This window comes from Bos javanicus, chromosome 11 (assembly GCF_032452875.1).
Source record: "Bos javanicus breed banteng chromosome 11, ARS-OSU_banteng_1.0, whole genome shotgun sequence".
NCBI lineage: Eukaryota > Metazoa > Chordata > Mammalia > Artiodactyla > Bovidae > Bos > Bos javanicus.
Window position 1 is genome coordinate 28,901,897 of NC_083878.1, and position 23,956 is coordinate 28,925,852.

The 23,956-nt window shown below is 41.8% G+C and overlaps 2 protein-coding genes across 5 annotated transcripts in view; one reads left to right on the top strand and one right to left on the bottom strand.

Annotated features, from left to right (window-relative positions):
- The window catches only part of RHOQ (ras homolog family member Q), a 40,330-nt gene extending 16,436 nt beyond the window's left edge, over positions 1-23,894 (top strand). The window contains exons 3-5 of the mRNA XM_061432263.1: positions 16,048-16,212; positions 16,518-16,613; positions 20,609-23,894. Of these exons, the coding sequence (XP_061288247.1) occupies positions 16,048-16,212; positions 16,518-16,613; positions 20,609-20,764 (417 nt within the window). The 3' untranslated portion in view covers positions 20,765-23,894. The remainder of the gene's footprint in view (positions 1-16,047; positions 16,213-16,517; positions 16,614-20,608) is intronic.
- Positions 20,969-23,956, bottom strand: part of PIGF (phosphatidylinositol glycan anchor biosynthesis class F) — a 32,732-nt gene continuing 29,744 nt past the window's right edge. For all 4 annotated transcript variants that reach the window (XM_061432255.1, XM_061432256.1, XM_061432254.1 and 1 more), the window contains exon 6: positions 20,969-21,277. In XM_061432255.1, the coding sequence (XP_061288239.1) occupies positions 21,164-21,277 (114 nt within the window). In that variant the 3' untranslated portion in view covers positions 20,969-21,163. The remainder of the gene's footprint in view (positions 21,278-23,956) is intronic.

Consider the following 23,956-nt stretch of genomic DNA (forward strand, 5'->3'; position numbering starts at 1 on the left):
ACTGTTCTGGCCCGTGTGTTAGGTATGTTCAACGGGGCCCTGTGTCTTCCCACCCAGGGAACCCTCTGTTCTACACTTTCCTGGAAATAAATCTCTCTGCCTTTTGTCAGGGTTGGGGAGAACATTATCATGATAGAGAACGGTATCTGGGGTGTAACTGCTTTACAAGCAGACTATCAACCCACCCCTTGTTTGTGGCGCCGCTTTCAACCCCCTTTCAGAACACACTGTGCGAGCTCCCACACCTTTAAAGGGTTCTGTTGAGCAGAACAAGGTGCTTTATAACTTCCCCTTGTTGTTGGCCCAGGATCCAGGATTTGGCTCCCAGGGTCTGCATATCAGTTCTTACTTGTTCTTTGGCTTTCTACCTTCTAAAATGATGTGGCTGTTTAATTTGTCCTGTGGCTTTATGCCTTTTTTTTTTTTTTAATTACTATATATGTCAGAGGATTTGGGAAAGATCAAAGATAGATGCATGTGTTCAGTTGCCTAAGATTTAACTGAATTCTTCTCCAATTTGTTTTCATAGTCAGAAAACATACATAAGAAGAGCAAAGCTATAGTGATAAATACCTGTTCAGTGCCTGTTATCCAGTGTACCTTCCCTTAGTATTAAGGTATCGGGGAAAATTAATTCATTAGAAGCTTTCTTGGGATTCAGGCTTTGGAACAAAAGGTGGTAGAGGCTATATGAATTTCATCTGGATCCTGGAACCGTATGGTTAACTGTCCCTTCCATGTGAGAGCTTGGCTTTCTAGTGTCCAGGCTCTTTTTGTCCACCAGGTCCAGCATCTTACTGTTGGGCAAAGCTGGATGGGCATGAATATTTCTGATTATGCAATTTCCCCTTTGCTAGACTCTACTTAGGGTTGGGAAGATCCCCTGGAGAAGGAAACAGCAACCCACTTAAGTATTCTTGCCTGGGAAATCCCATGGACAGAGGAGCCTGGCCAGCTACAGTCCATGGGGTTGCAAAAGAGGCAGATATGACTTAGCAAATAAACAACAACAACAAGAGTCTACTTAGAAACCCTATAGATAATGATTTTTAAGTCAACATTTTTCAGACAGGCTAAAACAGACAGAGGATGAGATGGCTGGATGGCATCACTGACTCGATGGACGTGAGTCTGAGTAAACTCCGGGAGTTGGTGATGGACAGGGAGACCTGGCGTGCTGCAATTCATGGGGTTGCAAAGAGTCGGCCACGACTGAGCGACTGAACTGAACTCAACTGATTAGGTTACAGCTCCCTTTACTTACATTTTATTCACCTTGATTAGAGTCGGGTGTTTTCAAGCATGTCAGTGATTTCTTAGTAATGTGATCTCTTAGTAATGACCCATATTGCAGATGACTAATGACGATTATGGTTTCATTTTCATGACTTTAGTTCTCAACATGTAGCTTTATGTCAAACTATTAGGATGTCCTACTATAGTTCCCCTATATTTATTAACTGCATCCCCAGATACTGACATTGGGAAGCAGGAAGGAGCAATTCCACTTTGAGGATGGGGACAGGGAGGGTCAGGACAGTTTTCTTAGGTGAGGAGGTGATGGGAGCATGTGCATTTGAGGTTCAGAGGGAAGATGGGTAGGACAAGGTATTCCTCGCAGCCTTCTCTAGTCCTCAGGCGGTAGACATAGCATATGAATTCCTGTGGCACTTAGCACATGTGTCTCTTTCTGCCTACATCAGCGGGCCTTCTTTGGACCTGTGTATCCCATTTGATCATAACAACAACCTCTGAAGTAGGTGATATTATCTACCCCTCCTCCTGCGTTTGCTTAAATGGATGAGAAAACAGACACACTGAAATGACCTGCATGAGTTACACACACAGCCCAGGAGATCGATGCTGGGCCTCAGACCAGGCCCACAGGCTCCAGATCTGTAAGTCATTATTCTCATTAGTGACTTCCCCTGCTGCCAGGGTCTTACTAGATTGCTTAACTGAGCTAGTGGCTCTCTGAAAGGAGATGTACACTGTTTGATTTTCCAGGAAGCACATAACACAGACTCCGTAAAAGGGCTGACATGTCAGCTTGGACGGGACTCAGCTTAGTGGGTGACTTAGGGCGGTGCTGAAAGCTGGAACCTCACAGATTCCTGGCAATTTGACCAGACTCTAGGGTCCACACCTCTGCAGTTGAAAACTGCCTCCACTCCCACGCTAACTGGCCCAACTGCTCCAGCCACGGCCTCCCAGCACTTCACCCACTGCCCTGGGCTTGGCTGCTGCTCTCTGCCCTAGTTGGGGGGCAGCTCCTGTCCCAGCGCTGCCTTCAAGTGTTTTAGAGGATCTAGGAAAGAGAATGCACATTCGAAACCACTGGAAATGACTGAGGTTTTTCTTGAAAACTTTGTTGTTTCCTCATCTGCTGCTTTTTGATTTTGTTGCTCTGGCCCTTGGTGTGTTTGGCCAGTGTCACATCTTCTTCTAGCCAGATTCTCTGTGGTGGGCAATCCAGCTCCTGGATTGGCTGAGTTTCTGGGAGCACAAAGATGCTGGTGCAAATGTGGGTCCAATGAACCTTTTACAGGCAGCAGCTGAAAACTGCCTGTGCTGAGTGCAGGGCCGGGCGGCCACATCAAAGTCCACACGCATCTTGACTCTCTTTCACTTCTCAAGTCTCGTTAACCATTGTTTTAAAACAATACTTTTGGGGTCTATTGATTTAGCTATCTTCAGTTATTTTAGTAAAACCTCGAATTTCAGTTCTTGCCTGCCGTGGTAAACATGCACTTAGTAAGCAGCCAAATTTCTCTGTGTGTTTTTCACAAAGTCGATTTTCCCTTCAATCCTCCTTTTCCTCCAATTTATTCCTTTGCATCAAATCTCCTGAAACTGAACAGAGAATGTGTGCCATTGGGTGGGGTGATAAGTTTGCAGCCACCACACAGGCTCAATGTCTGTTGTTTAATCTTACAACAGTTGAGTCCATTTTATAGAAGAAGGAAATGGAAACAGTAAGTAACTTGCCTGAGGCCACATAGCCAGTAAGACTATGATTCAGAGATTTAAAAGGTCTGTGTCTAAAATCTACTGCTTGCTTAGAACAAAGAGGCCATGAGGGTCCTATACTAGTTGATGGAAGAAACTGCCTTCCTGCCTCACTTCTGACCAACTCAACTGTGACTTTGGACAAGTGATGAGTTTCTCTGAGCCACAGTTTCCTCATCAGTATATTGGGAGCCGAAGGTTTGGTGGGCTGGTTGGACTAGTGTGGTAGCAGAAGCAAGGCTGTGCTTGCTGTGCTTTCTCTGCTGTGAAGTGAAATAGGGCTAAAGTAGCGTGGTGCTGCTGCTGCTGCTAAGTCGCTTCAGTCACTCCATAATAAGCCTGGCAAAGAGCTCTGCTGGGAGCCTCCTGCAGAACAAGGGGACCAGAAATGGAGGGAGAAGATGAAGCAGGTTATGCAGAACTGGCAGAGTAGGGGGTGTGAGACATGCCTGAGGGAAGGTAAGTTGTGCTCCACAATGTGGAAACGTGTCATGGGGATGAACTCACCTCCTGAGGAGTGGATGTCTTGGGAGTTTCTGCCAGGGACTGTCTGCAGGAGAAGAGTATTTCTGCCATGTGCAAGCATCTCTCTGAATTTCATAGAAGTCTGTGTGTGTGTATGTGTGTACACATGTGTGGGGGTGCCCACAAAGACCTGGCTTTGCACACTTGTAAACCCATGTATTTCCCTTAAATTAAGGTGAAATTCACACAACGTAACAGTAAGCATTTTTAAGTGTACAATTTAGTGGCACGTAGTACATTTATGGGCTTCCCTGGTGGCTCAGATGGTAAAGAATTTGCCTGCAATGCAGGAGACTCCCATTCAATCCCTAGGTTGGCCATTCTCTGGAGAAGGGAATGGCCATCCACTCTAGTATTCTTGCCTCTGGAATTCCATGGACAGAGAAACCTGGCAGCTACAGTCCGTGGGGTCGCACAGTCAGACATCACTAACACTTTCACTTCACTTCTTTTCAGTACATTTACAGTGTTGCACAACTGCCACCTCCGTCAAGGTCCAACGGAAATTGTGTGTACTTCCTAAAGGGTCTGTTCTGTGACAGTATTTGTGAATGGCATTAGGTCATCCTGATTTTGCCTACCTGCCCGGAATCCTCCTTCCCCCATCAGCCTGTACCGTGTGTTTGGCCAGGGAGTGTAGTTCAAGTATTCAGATTCCAAATATGTTTGCTAGTTATGATTTAACTCCTCTGTGTAGCGTGGCTGCCTCGGTGGGCATGGAGAAAACCAGCGTTTCAGGATTAATCAGAGGGTAGTTCCTGAGTCTTCTCTTGCTGTTTGTCCCTAGTGTATTAGAAGTCTGTGTGTAAAGGTGTCTGCCAATGAGAGACTTTAGTCATCATCAGCCTCTTTCTCTGGAGAAGGCCATGGCACCCCACTTCAGTACTCTTGCCTGGAAATTCCCATGGACAGAGAAGCCTGGTAGGCTGCAGTCCATGGGGTCGCTAAGAGTCGGACACGACTGAGTGATTTCACTTTCACTTTTCACTTTCATGCATTGGAGGAGGAAATGGCAACCCATTCCAGTGTTCTTATCTGGAGAATCCCATGGGTGGCAGAGCCTGGTGGGCTTCCGTCTATGGGGTCACACAGAGCTGGACACGACTGAAGCGACTTAGTAGCAGCAGCAGCAGCAGCCTCTTTCTCAGCCTCAAAGGCAAAGAATGTAGGTCTTAGTCCACAGTCAAGAAAAATGGTATTTCCTCTGGATTTGGCCCATCCATAACTCCTAGTTCTGTGTTGGCAGCCTTGCCCACAGGAAGCCCAGGTAACCTGCAGCCACAGTGCCCAAGGGTCCTCTGCAGCTCAGGTGTTGGAAGGGTAGGAGGGCTGCTCCCCTGGAAGTGTCAGGCGTGCATTGAAATTATCCATGCCCGCATTGAAATAGTTAGCCCTGGGCAAAAACTGGTCCCCTGTGATACAGGGACCACAGCATTGGGCAGAGTCCCTGAACACTCTTCAGGGGCTGCAGAGATGGGGCCAGTTCAGTTCAGTTCAGTCACACAGTCATGTCTGACTCTTTGTGACCTCATGGACTGCAGCACGCCAGGCTTCCCTGTCCATCACCAACTCCTGGACCTTGCTCAAACTCATGTCCATCCAGTCAGTGATGTCATCCAGCCATCTCATCCTCTGTCATCCCCTTCTCCTCCCACCTTCAATCTTTCCTAGCATCAGGGTCTTTTCCAATGAGTCATTTCTTCACTTCATGTGGCCAAAGTATTGGAGATGAGGCCAGTGAGTGGTAAATCCTTCCATACTTACTTTGGCCAAGGGGTAAGGAATGAAACTCCATGATTGGCTTAAATCCAACCAAGACTTACTTTAAGCTAAATATGGGGTCATGTGTCTGGATAGAAGAGAGATAGGTCCTGAACTAAACTAGTTTTGGAAAGAAGGAACAAGCAGGAAAAGGATGCTGGGTAGACAGTCGATGATCTCCTCCATCCAGGGTAGAAAAAGTGTCAAGACAATGGAAAAAAGGTGGCAGTGAAAAACAGTAGCAGGAGGTAAAATACGAGAAGAATCACTCAGTCTGAGGCTTTGCTCCTTAGAGCTCACCTTATTATTTAGGAAGATGGGTTGGACAGGCAGTTGGGTTCTTGGCTGAAAGTGGTAACAGCAACTTGAAAAATTCACCTGTTAGTGGAGAATTCAAATGCTTTATCCACTGTCTCCAGCTTTGTAGCTGGTGAAGGACGTGCAGGCCTCTGTGATCTGGCTGCAATTGGCTCTTCTGACTTCACCTCCCACATGCTATCCTCATTCATTCAGCAAGACTTTAAAAGCAGCTACTATAAACCAGACTTTGAAGAGTCATCCTCTGCCCTCAGGGAGTCTTGCGAAGGATACAGATAAAAGAGAAAAGAAAAGAGGCAATCTATTACAATGTAAGAAACGGGATGACATTGTGTTACAGAGGGACCTTAATCTGAATTGCGGGTTTGAAGAAAGTTTGTTGGACCAAGCGATTTTTAGACCAAACTTTGAAAGGTGAGTTGAGGTACCCAGGTGGGGAATATGGAGAGGGGACAACAGACTGGCTGGGCAAGTGACTGACTTTCTTTATGTTTGATGTTGATACTGAGGCCTTCCAGAGTTGTGTTTTGATCCTGATTGAGTTGTGATGTCTTTTCATGAGATGGTGAATCTAGGAGGACTTAAAAATTTGAGGAAGAAGAAATGTGAAATTTCAGATGCGTCCGGTTCGGCCAAAAGGAGACTTGCAGAGCTGAGTCCAGAACTCAGAGGCAGAGAGCTTCTCCAGATACACTTTTCCATTGTCTACTCAGTATCTCGAACTTAATGGGCCCAAAATTGGTCTCTTTCTCTAGTGGTGGACCAATTTCTCCACGCTCAGTCTTCCTCATCGCTGTAAAAGGCATTACCCATCCAGCTGCACACACTGAACCCTGGATTATTCCAGAAGCCTCCCCAACCTAAAGGCCTAAACCTCCATATCCATCACCCAAACTTGAGTCTAATTCCAGAATAGAACCCACCATTTCTCTAGCTATCAGCTGCTTCCACTTAATCTAAACCACCATCTTTTCTCACCTGAATTACTATTATACTGTCTCTTCTTGTACTCCTGGCCACCTCATTCATTCACCACAAAGCAGACTGAATTGCCTTTAACAAAACAAAACAAAACAAAACAAAACACAAATTACAAGACACTCATTCCATAACTTTCCATTGTAGTAAGCTCTAAGGATCCAGGCGGGCTTCCTCTCCAGTCTCACCTTGTCATGCTGGCCTTTCCTGCATTCGCATCCGTCAGGGCTTTCCTGTCTTGGGCCTTTTGCCCCTGCAATCTTATATTTGGCTCCTCAACGCATCCCTCAGATCTCAGCTTAGACATCACTCCCTCCAGGAGGTCTTTTCACACCAACCAGGCTGAAGCTGTTCATCCTGGTTGCCCTCTCTCCTGGCTCTTTTCCTTCTCAGCATATCCCAGTTTGCATTCATAATCATTTTTGTCCCAATTTGTTAAATACCTGACTCAGTTTCTCTCACATATATATATATATATATATATATATTTTTTTTTTTTTAATTTGGCTGCCTTGGGTCTTAGTTGCAGCATACAGGGTCTTTCACTGCGGCGAATGGACTCTTTAATTGTCGTACAAGCTCAGTAGTTGCAGTGTGTGGGCTTAGTGCTTGGCCGCATGTGGGATCTTAGTTCCCTGACCAGGGATCAGACCTGCATCCCCTGCATTGCAAGGTGGATTCTTAAGCACTGGACCGCCAGTCCAGTGGTTATTTATTAATTTTTTGGCTGCACTGGGTCTTCCTGGTGGTGCACAGTCTTTCTCTGGTTGTGGGGAGCCAGCTTAGTTGCCCCAAAGCATGTAGGATTTTACTTCTCCAAGCAGGGATCGAACCCATATCCACTGCATTGAAAGGCAGATTCTTAACCACTGGACCACCAGGGAAGTCCTTGGTATTGATACATTGGATCCACACTGCTCCTCCCCGCCCCGCCCCCCCCCCCCACACCTTTTATTTATTTACTTGGCTCTGCCATGTCTCTTGCCTGGAAAATCCCATGGGCAGAGGAACCTGGTAGGCTTCAGTCCGGGGGGTCGCTGAGGGTCGGACACGACTGAGTGACTTCACTTTCACTTTTCACTTTCATGCATTGGAGAAGGAAATGGCAACCCACTCCAGTGTTCTTGCCTGGAGAATCCCAGGGACGGGGAGCCTGGTGGGCCGCCATCTATGGGGTCGCACAGCATAGGACACTACTGAAGCGACTTAGCAGCAGCAGCAGCAGCAGCAACCATGTCCTAATTGGAGCACTCAGGATCTTTGGTCTTCATTGCAGCATGCAGGGTCTTTAGTTGTGGCATATGGAATGTAGTTCCCTGACCAGGGATCAAACCTGGGCCCCCTGCATTGGGAGCACAGAGTGTTGGCTACTGGACTACCAGGGAAATCTCTTTCTCCCCTTTTGATAACAATTTTAAAAATAGAGTTCTCCTATACTTATCTTCAAATGAATAGGTAATATAACCTCTCTGTATACATAATTTTAAATCAGTGTTACATCCTGGCAGTAGTAAGAAGGAGAAATAAAAGGAAAGTAATTCATAATAAAAGCATTTATTTCAGTATTAAATTCCTAAGTTCCCAGGGCTGAGTACTTCAGAAATCATAAATGAAGTCATCAGTTGAACAACTGTAGCAATAACTCCAAAAGTTCACTAACAGGGTTGTGTTTTAGTTTTAGCAGTTAGGGTACTAGAAGTAGTATTGCCAGTGGTGTACAATTTTCGGTAGTGATAAGTAACTCCTGTAATGTTTGAGCAACACCAGGTAAATCTACCTTTGTCTCATATGCAGCAGAGATAGGTCCTAGAGTCACTCAGCACCTAGCAAGATACACTCATCAATCATGCGGGACCCAGGGCCAGTTTTCATTACACAGGTCAGGTAGCACCCGGCTCCCAATCCCCAAGTGCTGGCAGGGTTCCCACATTCATGTTGACAATCAAAATTAACTCCTGCATTTTCCCGGTGTCCCCTGAACCTGGAGGAGTCCTGCCCTAGTGGGGTGCCTCTGCTGTGCGGTGAACTCCACGAGGGCTGGGTACGCAACTGTTTCTCATTGGAGCACGCAGGGTTTAGCAGCTAGTGGGTAGTATTTGTTGGAATATAGGAATGCATGACTGTTCCATCAATGTGAAATTTGTACCGAAAGAAGTTAGAAAAGGAACGCACTGCACAGAAGTGTGACCTGCCATTGACCATCCTTCTGACTGCCTTAGGCCAGCTGACCTCTGTTTCAGTGAAAGAGACTTGCAATTATAGCTCCAGACAATGTAGAATTGCAGCTCTAAATCCTTTACAATGAAGGAAGTCATCTCACCACGCACAAAAGAAATTGCACTGGCTCTGAAGTTGTGGTTTGTCTTTTTTTGGAAAGTCAGGCTTGTCTTGTTGAAGAGCTCAAAACACTTGACCAGCTCTCTCATTTATCTTAACATGTGTATGCTATATTTATTCTCCCCTCACAGATGGGGAAATGAAGCTTGCCGAAGGGCCATATTTAGCTAAGTCTTGATCCCCTGCCTTGGGGGGTCAGCTTAGATAAAACAGTACCCTAAAACTCAATTTTTATTCGGTAGTTTAAACCTCCACCCACATTAAATCTGTTACTAGGGCTGCTCACAAGGGTAAAAAGTGTTAGTTTGAGCGTGTCTCACCATGTGATGTGGCAATGTAGTTCAGTCCTCTCCTTCTAGAGATGAGGAAGTGCAGGTTCATGAGACATGGTTAGATAACGGCACAGTCAGTGCTCCAGCTGGTTGTCTTTCTGCTACCACACATTTACATTTCTCTCTTTTTTTCTCCAGCTAACCTAAACAGGAGTTACAATCAGTCAGACAGCCAAAAGCAAGATAATAATGGAAAAGAAGCCAAAGATATAGTTCCCTAGCTCCTAGATAATTAGTGCATTAACTGGGAAATGGATTTATTCTAATCAAAATATATGAAGATGACAGTTGCTTAAAGTTAGAAGCTGAGCCTTCAATTTCAAGAACTCTTGCCAGGAACTAATCAGGCTTATGATAAGTAAACACCATTTCACAACTGAACAGAAGATGTTTTTTAAAAAAGGGAAGGAGGGAGGTAAAGAGGGTGGAAGAAAAGAAGAAAGGAAGGGAAAACAATGTTAAGAAAGTAAAAAAAAATTTTTTAAGTTTTTGAAAAACAATGACCTTTTAGGAATTTCTAACGATTAAATTCTCCCTAAATTTTATTTAGTCCAATAAACTCATCGTCAATGCATTTTGAACCAAACTTACCAAAATACTCCTCCAAAGAACCCAACCCAGCTTCCTTGGAAAGTTATTTTTAAGGGGCTGAAAAGTGATATTTCACAAAAGGGAAATACAAAATGAACACGAAAAGAACAAAAGAGCTACACAAAGAAGATGAGGTTTCATAGACTGCTATTACCGAGAATTATTATAGAAATGTTGATCATTTATAAGATTTCTGACAAAATGCTTTCTGTCTTCAGAAGCCAGCTTCAGCCCATGTGTCCTCTTGGCTTTAGAGGAGCACCGTTCAGGGGTTGGAGTGGTTCGGGAGCCATGCCTGATACCTATTTTGGGCTTCTCAGCAGAAACAGATGTTTCAGATGGAGACGACTCCTCCTTCATTGACCACAAGCCACCAGTTGTCAGGGACATTCTTACTCAGTTGCCTTACATTTTATATATCTTGAAGTAATAGGAGTCTGGGACTTGACTGTTAAAAGAATTATTCAATTGTGGTCCCACTTCTCATTCCAGGTTGTTAAAGAGGAAAACTCTTACAGGTTTTGACACATATTTTCTAAAGTAACATCCTGGATTATTCGGAAGCATAATATATTCTTATAGCACTTTATAGTCTTCAAAGCACTTGTCATTGATAATCTCCCATTTCACAGACTGGTAAACAAAAGCTCTAAGACATAAGTGGTTTGACACGGGGCACATGCTGGCCCGTCACACGTGTTCCAGTCCTCTCCCTCCTGTAAGGGCCAGCTCAAATGCTGCCTCTTGTCTTTTCTTAGCGCCTCCTAATTACTGCCCTTGGTTTTCACCACATTCTGACTTGTAATATAATGTCTGCATAGGTTTGTTTCCCTTGCTGTGAACTCCCTAAGAGCAAAAGCTGTTATTAATGTTTTGGTCTCCTCTCTGTCAATTCTTCCTCCTCAATGCCAACCTTAGCATGTTCTCTCAGCAGCAGCACAGTTTCTTCTGTTCTAGGCTATGGCTTTGAGGTATGCAAAGTCCTAGTGAGGTACCCGGGCACACCATGGGTGTTGGTGCTCATTCAAGCTCGTTGCCACGTTTTCAGCATGCAGATGTCTTAAGAGCATCTTGCAAATAAAGCGTGTCACAAGTTAGAAATGGCTGAATCTTGTCCTGACTTCATTTCCCTGATGGTTGCACATCCTGGACACACCGTACTTGCTTACTAGTGTCTTTCTGATCAAGCATGTATATGTCCACCTGCTGCCGTCTACACTTTTCTTTCTCCCATTGCTGTATCTGACTATCTTTTTCTGTATTCATGTCTTGAATTCCCAATGAAATATGAGCTCCAGAGGGGATGATTATTCATTTGTGTGTACATGTCCTTGGAACCTCTTTGCTAATTTTCAATGACCAGTATGTGATAGAATACCACAAAAAGCATGGCAGAGGCTACACCACCCAGTGTGAGTGGTTTGCTTAAGGTACATATTTTGGATATGTAGTTGAAGTAGGTGTACACATTCTAAAAACATGTATTTTAAACAGAACTCACTAAAGTGGGAGGGAGCACCCAGCTCCACATGAAGGGAACAAAAGTGGGCACCCTGAGGAGCACTGCTGGCTGAACTGGGCGTTAAAAGGGGTCTCCTGACTGATGGCCGCTTGCCGCAGTTCTCTGTCGCACTGAAGGTGTTTCGTTTCCTCTCAGAGCATGTTTCATTGGCCTCATTGTGTGTGGGCTCTTGTCAGATCGTCAACTGTGATACTGTTGAAGGGTGAAGCCGGTCATCCTCACAGGTCAAGCACTCTTGATGAGCACGGAGAGTCTAATCAATCACTGAGCTACCAGAACCCACTGTAAGAAAATGGATCCCACTGGTACTCAGCCAGTTCTAAGAAACTAGAGCTTTTACTAGGCAGTTCAGCAATCCTGTTGACCAAGTGCACCATTGTTTCTCAGCTTTTGACATAAGACAGTTGTCTTTAATACACTGAGAATATTTAAATTACCAGGCTGAAATGTTTAAACATCTACCTTTAAAAAAGTTTTTTTGGACTAAAATATAATCAATTTGTGAATTAGGAGGACATGAGAAGTGACTTTAAGGAATTAGGATTTTTAAAAGAAAGGGCAGTTCCACATTTAACTTTCTTTGTGTTGTCAAATTTTAAATATATAGCTGGGGAGGAAAGGGTTACATGCTTCAATTTGTTTATCCCCAAATCTAAAATTGCACATTGTCTTCTCTCAAGATACTGTGCAGTGGATATAAATAATTGTATATGATGCGTGGTACAGTATGCACAGGGAATCTTTTTTTTTTTAATTTGTTATCTATTATTAGACTTCTAATTACTTAGGCTAGATGGAAGCAGAAAGGTTTCATTCTGATAATCACTGCCGGTGGTTTAGCTGGAGACTATAGGCAGAAGAAGTTCATATTAGATAGTTCAGACTTAAGTAACATTTCTTTCCAAGGAGTTCTAAACACACTAGTCTTTTTTTTTTTTTTTCAACCTCAATTCTTCATATTTTAACTTTTGCAACAAAAATCTACAATTTAGCAAATGTAGAAATGATTAGTCTAGGTTCCTTCCTTTGTGCCCACGTGTCTCTCATTGAGGTTATGAAAAGAATGCTTGCAGTAGACTTATGTTCTATAGAATATTTGGATGAATGTTAAGCATTTCTAGAGACCTTTCCATTCAGTTAGTTTTTATGTCTTCCCTCATAGCTCAGTTGGTAAAGAATCCGCCTGCAATGAGGGAGACCTGGGTTTGATGCCTGGGTTGGGAAGATCCTCTGGAGAAGGGAAAGGCTACCCACTCCAGTATTCTGGCCTGGAGAATTCAGTCCAAGGGGTCGCAAAGAGTCGGACATGACTGAGCGACTTTCACTTTCAATACCCTCCTCGAGAAAGAATGCATGTTCTGTTTCCCTGATGAAATAAATTTTTCATTTAAAAAATCTAATTTGATTTTCTTGAAAAATACATAATTCTTTTTGGGGGGTTACATTGTAAATAGTCTTAAGGCTCTTGAGTCCCCAAATGATTAATTGGTACAGTAATAATATATCATTCTTTTATAGTAATCTGAAAATTATACTGTCCTCAAGAGACCTTAGTTTCATTTGTGTGTTTTGATGCCAGGGTAGAAAATTTGTGTTTCTCACTAGAAGAGTTTCTTCCCTGTGGTTGGAGAGAGAGAGATGCAGAGCCAGGACTGATATGGGATTGATGGGACCCTGTGTGGATGGCAGAAAATAGGAGAACCAGTTTCCCATGAGATTGAAGAATGTATGTTAAAGCATTGAAAGAGATTTTTATGCATCTGGCACTCTGCTGAGTGCTTTAGTAGCATTATCTCATTTATTCCTCATAATCCTATGAGATAGTATCTTCATTTACTAATTCTGTGAAAACTAGATCTCGAAATAGATGAGGACTTTGTAGCAGGAACCCCACCCTCCTTCCCTGACCATGCTGTGTGCAAGTTTGCTCAGGAACGGACAGCTGCTCGGTGGAATGCTAAGATCAGATGCTGTCCCTTTAATTCTCCTTCTTAACATGAGTACAGAAAGTATACTTAATGCAACAAATTGTACTATTTAACACTCAAACTGATGTTTTTGTTTGTTTTTTGCTTATCTAGTTTTTTATTTTTATTGGGGTAGAGTTGCTTTACAATGTTGTGTTTCTGCCTTACAACAAAGTGAATCAGCTGTGTGTATACACACAGCCCCTCCCTCTTGGACCTCCCATCCCACCCTTCTAGGTCATCCCAGGGCCCTGAGCTGAGCTCCTGGCCCTCTACAGCAGCTTCCCACTAGCTTCCCATTCTACGTGAATGGACTCAAACTGATTCTAAAACATGTTTTTGATAATAGTCCTTTTGTAACTGACTGGGGTGCCAACATATTTCACACCCATTCTACTTGAGCTCATCATTAATAATTTCTTTTTTTTTTTTCATTAATAATTTCTTAACACTAGAGCTCTGCTTTCGAAACCAGTTAGAAGCCTCCACTTTTAAAAACAAATGTTCAAGAAGACTGGGGGTGGCATTTCCCATCTTGTCCTGAGCCAGCACCTGAGAAATCTTTCAATATTCTTGGCCCCAGACTGCACATGTGCCCTTAGAAAGCGTTGCAAAAAACCAGAAGGATTAACTCCAAAGTCAAGAGTTTGAGATAATAATATGCTTGAGTGTAATACTGTAGTAAGAAAAATGTCAGAAGATGACATGAAAGGAAAATCGTCCCATGAGAGAAATACTACCACTGAAACTCCTAGTGGAAGATATTTTTAATATGCCTTTAGTTCCACATTCATGCAGTTCCAGTAGTGAAGGGTCATTTAAGAGGGGTGGCAGCTTAGGCCAAAAATAAAATTTCCTTGAAACCAGATGAGAGGCTAGCCCTGACAAAAATGGAATCCTGATTCTGCTCACTCCCTGGAATGTAAGCAAGCAGAATTTTGTGTCCTAGGAAATAATCTAAGCAAACAGGATATTCACTGCCTTTTGTGATGGAGAGATGTTAAAACAGCCATTGATGGTGCAGCTCTTCTGTAGAATATGAAGCAGCAGTTTAAAATTGTATGTCTGTTAAAAGATTGAAGGCAAAAGGAGAAGGTAGCAGCAGAAACAGAGATGGTTAGATAGTATCACGGACTCGATGGCCATAAATTTGAGCAAACTCCAGGAAATACTGCTTCCCAGGTGACGCTAGTGGTAAAGAACCCACCTGCCAATGCAGGAGATAAAAGAGATGCGGGTTCAATCCCTAGGTTAGGAAGATCCTCTGGAGGAGGGCATGGCAACGCACTCCAGTATTCTTGCCTGGGGAATCCCATGGACAGAGGAGCCTGGTGGGCTACAGTCCATGGGGTCACAAAGAGCTGGACACAACTCAAGGGACTTAGCACACACACATACGAGGAGACAGTGGAGGACAGAGCCTGGCATGCTACAGTTCATGGGGTTGCCAAGAGTCGGACATGACTTAGTGACTGAACAGCAACAACATGTAATAACCTATGAGGGAGAAGAATCTGAAAAAGAATAGATTATATATATGTGTGTCAGGAAGATCCCCTGGAGGAGGGCATGGCAACCCACTCCAGTATTCTTGCCTGGAGAATCTCCATTGACAGAGGAGTATGGTGGGCTACAGTCCATAGGGTCTCCAAGAGTCAGACACCACTGAAGTGACTTAGCATGCACACATGCACATATATACATAATCACACACATATACTCATTATATATATATGAATCACTTTGTTATACACCTGAAACTAACACAACATTGTAAATGAGCTACACTTCAGTTTAAAATCGTATGGCAGTCTAACGGGTTCTAGTCTGGGACCAGCTCCAGGACATGCTGAAAGGTGCAGAACAACATGGATTGCACAGTCTCTTCTACGTACAGATGTTTAAATACATATACATGCACATGTATATGTAGGCATATACATGCACAAAAAACAACAGAAAAGACACATCTGAAAAATCCGCAGTTCAGGAAAGAAATGGAAACTGGGGAGTAAGAAGGATTCTGTAGATTTATTCCATGTGTTTCTATCTTTAATTTTTCTCACAAACATGCACATGTAACACATACACACAATTAAGAAAACTGTATAAACAGGGAAAACAAAGATTTAAGGTCTCGGTGAAGATGTATAGTGGTTAAGGCGTGGATTCTGGAGTGAAGCTGCCCGTGTTTGAATCCTGTCTCCTTTACTTGCTTATTACACTTCCTTACACAAGTCATCTAACTTGGGCGCCTCAGTTTACGCAAATGCAACACCAAGAGAGTGGTTCTTATGTTGTATAGTTGTTACAAGGATTAAATAAGTAACATGGTATGTTTACATAGTAGCATTCAGAATATTAGTTATTATGCATGACTGTACCTAGATATTTAGCCACAATCAATTCTGTGTGCAAACTTTTCGGTTAAAGATGCTTCCAGTGAGAACTGTGGTCATCACAATGTATTTTCTCCAAGTTTCCTTGTAGTTGTTAATGATGTTGTCATCTTTTTACCCCCCTGGTGTTCAGAACTTCCAAAAGAAGAGCAGCAGAAATGAATGGAATTATGTTGATGGATGTAGAATGCCATGTGTTTTATTTGTGGAATAGTCCTGAGCATGCTTTTTGACCATCTAATCTAATGTGCATATTTATTAGTAAACTCACAGTGATGGAAATCATGAGGTTTTGCTTTCTTCCTTAGGAAGACTATGATCGTCTGAGGCCTTTATCTTACCCAATGACTGATGTCTTCCTTATATGCTTCTCTGTGGTGAATCCAGCCTCATTTCAAAACGTGAAAGAGGAGTGGGTGCCAGAACTTAAAGAATACGCACCAAATGTACCCTTTTTATTAATAGGAACTCAGGTATGTATGCTTTGATTTTACCCATTCAAGAATAACCTTTCTGGCCTGCCTCGTGATGTTGCTCTTAGATGATGGCCCCAAGGTTTAGCAAATGAGATATGTGTTTAATCTCAGTTGTTATAATAAATTCTGTCACGCTTTTGGGAAAGGTAGTGTCAAAAGAAAGCAATTACTGTATTAGTCTGTTCTAAAAATCAAGTTCCATTGTAATCTTTTTTTTTTATATGTGGGGGTTAAATGGTACTACATGTTTTATCTTTAAAGACTGACGCTATGATGGGATGTTATCAACTTTTCTTAACTAGATTGATCTCCGAGATGACCCCAAAACTTTAGCAAGACTGAATGATATGAAGGAAAAACCTATATGTGTGGAGCAAGGACAGAAACTAGCAAAAGAGGTAATGCAACCTTTACAGATTTTATTTATTTATTTTTTTTTTACAGAATTTAAAAATAAATGTAAATGAAGCTAAGGTAGTAATAGAAGCAAATATTTATTGTGCATTTACCATATGCCGGCACTGTGATGAGTGTTTTACATGCATTCAATCATTTAATCCTCGATTGACCAGGTGCTCTGGAGGAGAAAACAGAGGCATGGCAATGTCAGATAACTTGTCAGGTAGCTTGTAAGGTCCTGCAGGTAATAAATGGCAGAGCTGAGTTCAGTAAAGACCTGACTCCAGCCTTTAAACCTGTGCTACACCGCCAACACTATTTTCCTAATAAGCCATGTGTAGAAAGAGGTGTCAGAAAAAGGGGCTTCTTAATCAGGCCCTGTCTTCAGTGAAGACTCATGGAGTAGGCAGTGGAGTGCAGTTGGAGGACAATTTAAATCTGCAGTTAAAAAACAAAAAATTATGGCTAGGTAGGAGAGGAAATGCGCTGCAATCTTTTTATGAAAGGTGGAAAATATTATCATTCTAAAAATATAACTCTGATGCACAACATGCCTCCTAACTTAGAGTCTTCCTTTCCCCAAAGAAAGGCATACTTTTTTCTCCATTTGGCCCTAACATTCTTGGATTCTATTTTTAGATGTTATGACTTTAATAGGACTTTTGTGGAAATGAAATCTAATCAGGTCTTTTTAAAAATATCAAGAGGCAGAAAAAAGCAAGAAAACTTTTTGGAAAATAGTGTTTCCTAAAGCAAAAGAGAAATAGTTTCACTAACAAGTCACTTTACAAATTCCAAGTACTAAATTCTGTCATCTTGGGAGAGAAGGAATTTCTAAATGTCATAAAGGTAAAAGTCATAAATGAAAACATTGATGATTTAACTACATAAAAATTTAATACATCAAAATGCCAGAAATAAAATTAAAAGTCATACAACAAACTTGACATTTATGGCAGAAAAAAGGGTTAATATCCTTAGTGTACAGGAGCCCCATTGCATATGGATTAATCACAAAACGACAGGTATACATATGTTGGGAATTCTACATATATATATATTCATACACTCCAATAGGAAAAGGGACTCAGATTCTTCAAAAAACACGGATTGCCACAGAAGATAAGAAATACGTTCATACTCCTTAGTGGTCAACTGTAGTTCAATTTCCATCTATAAAATTGGCAAAAACACTGTCCCAGCAGGCAAAGGCTTCCTTGGTGGCTCAGACGGTAAAGAATCTGCCTGCAATGAGGGAGACCTGGGCTCAATTCCTGGGTTGGGAAGATCCCCTGGAGAAAGAAATGGCAACCCACTCCAGTATTCTTGCCTAGAGAATCCATGGACAGGAGCCTGGTGGGCTACAGTCCATGCGGTCGCACAGAGTCAGACACGACTGAACAACTAACACACAATGGGGCAAGGAAGTGGGTACTCTGCTGTTCTATTGGTCAGTAAGTAAAAGCAGCCTCAACAACATGCAGAAGGCTTAAGGGCATGAACGCTTTTGATCAAGCAATTCCATAGGTAGGAGTATATCCTAAAAAAATTATATAGGATGTGCTTAAAGAGATGGCCATAAAGTTGCTGTATTGTTTATAACAGCAAAAAACAAAAAATCCTGCACCTATTAAAATTTTATACTAATATACCTATTACAATGTTCATGCTTATAGTTTAAGGGGAAAAAATGGTTGCAAAACACTATGATCCCATTTTTAGACCTGTCAGCAGCATTTGGCACAACTGGTCCCTTCTTGAAACACTTTCACGTGGCTTCCTTGAACGCCCTCTCTTGGGCTTTGTCCTCTTTCGTTGGCCTCTTCTCCTTCTCTTCATCTCCCTGTCTCTGAATGTTGGAGAGTCCAGGGATCAGCCCTCAGCTGCTTGGATGTCTTTCCTTCTATATCCACACTCAGTCCTTAGGCCTGTTGAGCTTCTGTCAGTTTTGTGGTTTGAACAATCTACTACTGAGCTTCCCAAATTCCCATCTGCAGCCTGGACTTCTAGACGTGGTAGTCCAACTTCTCATCCAACAAGTCCATCCTGGTGGTAAGCATCTCAGAATTAACACGTCCAATACAGAATTCCCAATTTTATCCTCCAGGCTTGTCTTCCCAGTTTCTCAGGTTAAAAACCTGAAGTCACACTTGACCTTGTTCTTCCTCTCATACCATACAGTGAACACTTCAGCAAAACCTGTTTTTTTGCTTTCGAATATATCCAGAATACCTATGTTCCTCACTGTCCCCTCCTTTGGCAGCCTGGACCAGGCTCCTTCCCTCTCTGCCTGGACTAACTGGAACAGCTTCTCACTCACCTTTCTGCTTCTGTGACTGTTAACCTGTTCTCCACACATCAGCCATTGAGTCTTTATAAACAGAAGCTCCATTAGCTCACTGCTCTGTGCAGAATCCTTCAGTGGCTCCCCAGCTGACTTTGAATAAATGAAACCCCCACTGTGGCCTCCAGGCCCAGCCACCTCTGCCTCACTCATTGTGCTCCAGGCACACGGCCTCCATGCTGTTTCCCATTTTCTGCCTCCAGGCCTTTGCCCTTTTACTGCTTCCTCTGCCTGGGAGTCTTCCTGATGTAGACACTGTTCATCCTTTCCTTTTAGGTATCTGATCCAATATCATTCTCTCAATGAGATCTTGCCTGACCTTTCCCCACTCCCTATCCCAGCGAATTCTCCAGGTCACAATACTGGAGTGGGTAGCCTATCCCTTCTCTAGGGGATCTTCCCAACCCAGGGATCAAATCCAGGTCTCCCGCATTGCAGGTAGATTCTTTACCAGCTGAGCTACCAGGGAAGCCCAAGAATACTGGAGCGGGTAGCCTATCCCTTCTCCAGGGGATCTTCCCAACCCAGGGATCAAATCCAGGTCTCCCGCATTGCAGGTAGATTCTTTACCAGCTGAGCTACCAGGGAAGCCCAAGAATACTGGAGCGGGTAGCCTATCCCTTCTCCAGCGGATCCTCCCAACATAGGAATCGAATTGGTGTCTCCTATATTGCAGGTGGATTCTTTGCCAGCTGAGCTACTAGGAAAGCACTTCCTTTTAGATCTCTGCTCCAATATCACTCTCTCAATGAGATCTTGCCTGACCTGTCCCCACTCCCTATCTCCTTCCCCATTTTTCTCTAAACCACTTCTACCTCTATATTTATTAATCCATGGTGTTCTTCCTCTAAAATACATTTCATTAAGAGTTGCATAGGGACTTAATTTTGTTCATTGTTGTAGGAAGGAACAAATTCCTTCCTCTGATTTGGCAAATCAGTGCTCTGTAAGTTTTCAATGAATGGACAGACGGATGGATGGATGGGGCCCCTCTCAGAGTAGAAACCAAAGTCCTTACTCGAAGTCACTATCTTGAGGCTACCTCACTGACCTCATCTCTTGCCACTACCCGTGTTCACCCTCTCCCCTGCCACTCTGGCTTCCGTCCTGCCCCGAATGTTCCAAGCACGTTCCTGCATCAGGGATCTTTACGTCTGTGGCTCTTTATGGCTGGAAACCCTGCCAGTAGGTATCCCTCACTGCTCAGACTTTACCTTGCTGAGCAGCTTTCACTGACCATCACCACGGTCATCTGCACCCTCTCCCTCCATGTTTAACCCACAGCATGTGCCACCATTTCTATATTCCTTCATGTGTTCCTCCCCCAGTAGAACTTAGGCAAATGTGAGCATCACACAGCAGGGGTTTTGCTCTTTTGCTCAGTTCATAGACATGATTCCCAGCACCTAGAAACAGTGCCAGGCATTTAATAGGTATCCAGTCAACATTTGATGATTGAAATAATTTTTCAGAGAAAGTCTGAAAGGATATACACTAATATTTTAACAGTTAGCTATCTCTAGGGAATCATAAATATGATTTCATTCTTTTTGCATTTTATGATTTTCCTTATAATGGTATGTTTGTGTGGTACCAGTTGTGTAAAAAAGATTTTATATATTTGTGATTTTTTCTTTTTCTCCCTCCCAGATAGGTGCGTGCTGCTATGTGGAATGTTCAGCTTTAACACAGAAGGGATTGAAGACTGTTTTTGATGAGGCTATCATAGCCATTTTAACTCCAAAGAAACACACAGTAAAAAAAAGAATAGGATCAAGATGTATAAACTGTTGTTTGATTACGTGAGAAACATCTTCAGTGGCCAAGGAAACTGTACATTTCTCTCAGAAAGCATATGAAATGCTACAGCTGTACCCAGACCTCTTATAATGAAGCAGTTTAAAACTTGAAAGGAAAAAAACACCAACCCTGTCCTCAGAATTCTATAAAAGTTCATTAAGAATGTTTCTTAAAGGTCCAAGAAGCAGCAAACAGCATCTGAAGCCACAATCTATTATAAATACTTTATTTCAACTAGAAGGTACAATCTCTCAGGGGTTTCATAGTTTAAAAAGCTACAATCACATCATGTAACTACATAAAAAAACAGTGCTGTTAAGTGGAACTGCCTGGCCTAGACCATATACATTTCTGCACAGTCTTTATGGAATCTGCACAAAGAAATCTCTTCTCCCTTTGCTCCAATTAATTGTTCTTGTATGTGAGTTTCTTTCTATTCCAGTATATCCAGAGTGGTGAAATAACAAGGCCAGCCACGTAGCCAAAGGTTGCTCCAAGCGTGCAGGAGATGGGCCATTCCTGAGGAGAGAATGTATGAGATCAAAAAGAACAAATGTTTTACTATTACTTGAGCACAAGTGTAACCTAAATATTTCTATATTAAAGCTTAACGTGCTTTCTTAAAGAATGCCAAAAGTGTAATAAGGTCATAACTGCATTTATCATGAACACTAAAAATGTACACACTTTAGTTAATGTGCGTTCAACTGTAACAAGGCTTCTGGCGATTGTAGATTTAGTTTGATGCTCCCCAGACTGCATGAGATACATGCTGAGATTACAGATTAAAAACTTTGGGTCAGACTTTGTCATAATCCTGGACTCAACTTAGCTCTCTGAACTAGTTGGTAGTTTTTTTTTTTAATTTCCACATTGGCTTGTATATCAAATGAGACAAAAAGTATGTATGCTGACCAAACCACAAGAAACTTTAAATCATGTAAAGACAAATGACCTAGAATTCAAGCATGTTACATCGAATTTATAACAAAGCAGCTGCTTTCATAATAAAACTGATGTCACCTTTCAGACATAGATATTGAAACCACAGTAGAAGTTACAGAACTACAACTTAATGTACACATCTAGAGTATAAGTTAAATGATGTGCTGGCTTCCAAATACCCATTTTTCTCCAGTCATGTTATATTTCACAATATTACCTCTAGCCAGAAGTAAATAACATTGATTTATTGATCATCCGTGAGCAGTGCATGGTGGTCCCAAGGTGAAAGGTCCTGCTTTAAACAAATTTTTTTTCATGTTTATCTGTGAAGCTCATTTGGTATACTGGAGCCATTTCTAATTTTTCTCTAGGGAAACAGGCCGTATAACTGTGTTAGAGGTGAACCATCTTAATGATAGTTCTGTTACCTAATTAAGCTTCCTTGTTTGGTCTGCTCTTGATCTACCTTAGTCCAAATGCCATGCAACAGACAGTGTGTTAGACAAAGATTCAGTGTGAACAACTGATGCAGTTCAGAGAAGCATAATCTAATACATAATTTTTTTTCCCCATCCTTTCCTACATTTAAACTTGCTGTTGCCTAAATTATGATTTCTGTCTGTCTTTGGTGAGCTTCTGTTAATTTCCATGATTTGAGCTTACAGCTATGTCTGTTGCACAGATTGGGTAATGGAACACTAAACTTTTATACTTGAAAATGACAGCCTTAAATGCTCATAGCAGTCACAAATCTAGGATGTATTGTCTTGTATGTGAGCTTTGTAGAGGTTTTTTTAAAAATATAAGCATCATCCCCATTGAAGAGTGGAGAATCTACTGGATAACTGGTCAGGAGCTTTCTCTCCTGAACTGGACAGTGGATATCTTCTTTCTCCCAAAAAGTGGTGGTTTGTGTTAAGTATCATGGCCTTATGTATGCTCAAATGGAATCTGATGTAACTTTCTCATTTAATATTGGTCTGCTATTTTTAGATAGAACTGAAAGAACTGTATAACTCAATTAGTATATTAGCCAAGTTGTCCAACACATGATATAAAGGAATTAAGACAGTAAAGTATTATATATTTATTTCCAGCTTGCCTTTGGGGATTTGATGGGAATTTTTTTCTTCCTCAGTTCACATATCTGAAACTCTTCACACTTGGTTTCCTAGCCAATAAAGTTAAAATCTAGAATTTGCCCTGCCCTAAGAGAAATGGAATAGGACTCTAGAAACACAAACCCTAGTGTCATCTGTTTCTTGATTGGGCCTCATTTTTCTCATCTTTTAAATATGGATTCTAATCTCTCTTCCTAGCAACTGCTATGGTTTTCTTCTTTCTTACAGTAATCACTGTTGGACATTACCTTTTCGGCTTCATGTTCTTAAGATGGTAAAAATCCTGTATATAGATTACTAGAACTCTAAGCAAAGATGATTGTATCATCTGAACCTGAGGTGCCTTAGGTACTCTACTGACCTTGGTGGGGTTTGGAGTTTCCCATTGCTTATTGCTTATGAAGAGCCTTTTCATTGCTTTGGTTCTTTAGTATCTCTCTCTCTTTTTTTTTTTTTTGCAAAACCCTTTCAGCCACTTTAACTAAAACCAAAGATTTCTTTTTTTCTGTTTATAAACAGATTATAGAAAAGTTGCCTTATTTTCAGAAGCATGTCTTCATTTAAAACTTAGGTTTCCACAGAAATTCAGGCTAATCACTGGAACAACATAGTGAAATATCTGGAAAATAAAATACTTCAAAAATATCTTACTGACATGAATTTTGCTAGTGAATGAAAATACAGTGCTTCAAATAAGATCATGTATGAATGAATTCAAACTTAGTTTTTTTGCATGTAAGTAATCAGTTTTAAGTCCTTAAACATAGTTTTAGGGACTTCCTGACATCTTATTTAATATTTTGCTTATATCCTTATTCGATCTCTAAAGGTACATTTTAGGTTAGCCTATGTTGAATTATCATCTTTCCAATAAGTAGAGCCTGAACTAATGGTTTTTATTGTGAATTATCGTAGTTACTTTAGGCATTGCTTCCATTTGATTTTAATTATTCAGTTTACGTACCAAATTGAATACTCGTTTGTTGGTTGTTGCTTTTTAAGTGATTGTTACTTTAATAGTGTCCCATCTCAACACATGGGGTTACAAATAAAATAATATGCATAGTTTACTACCTATGTAAAGTATTGAACTTCTTACCTTAGTAGTTTTTATTTAACACTCTATGTAAAC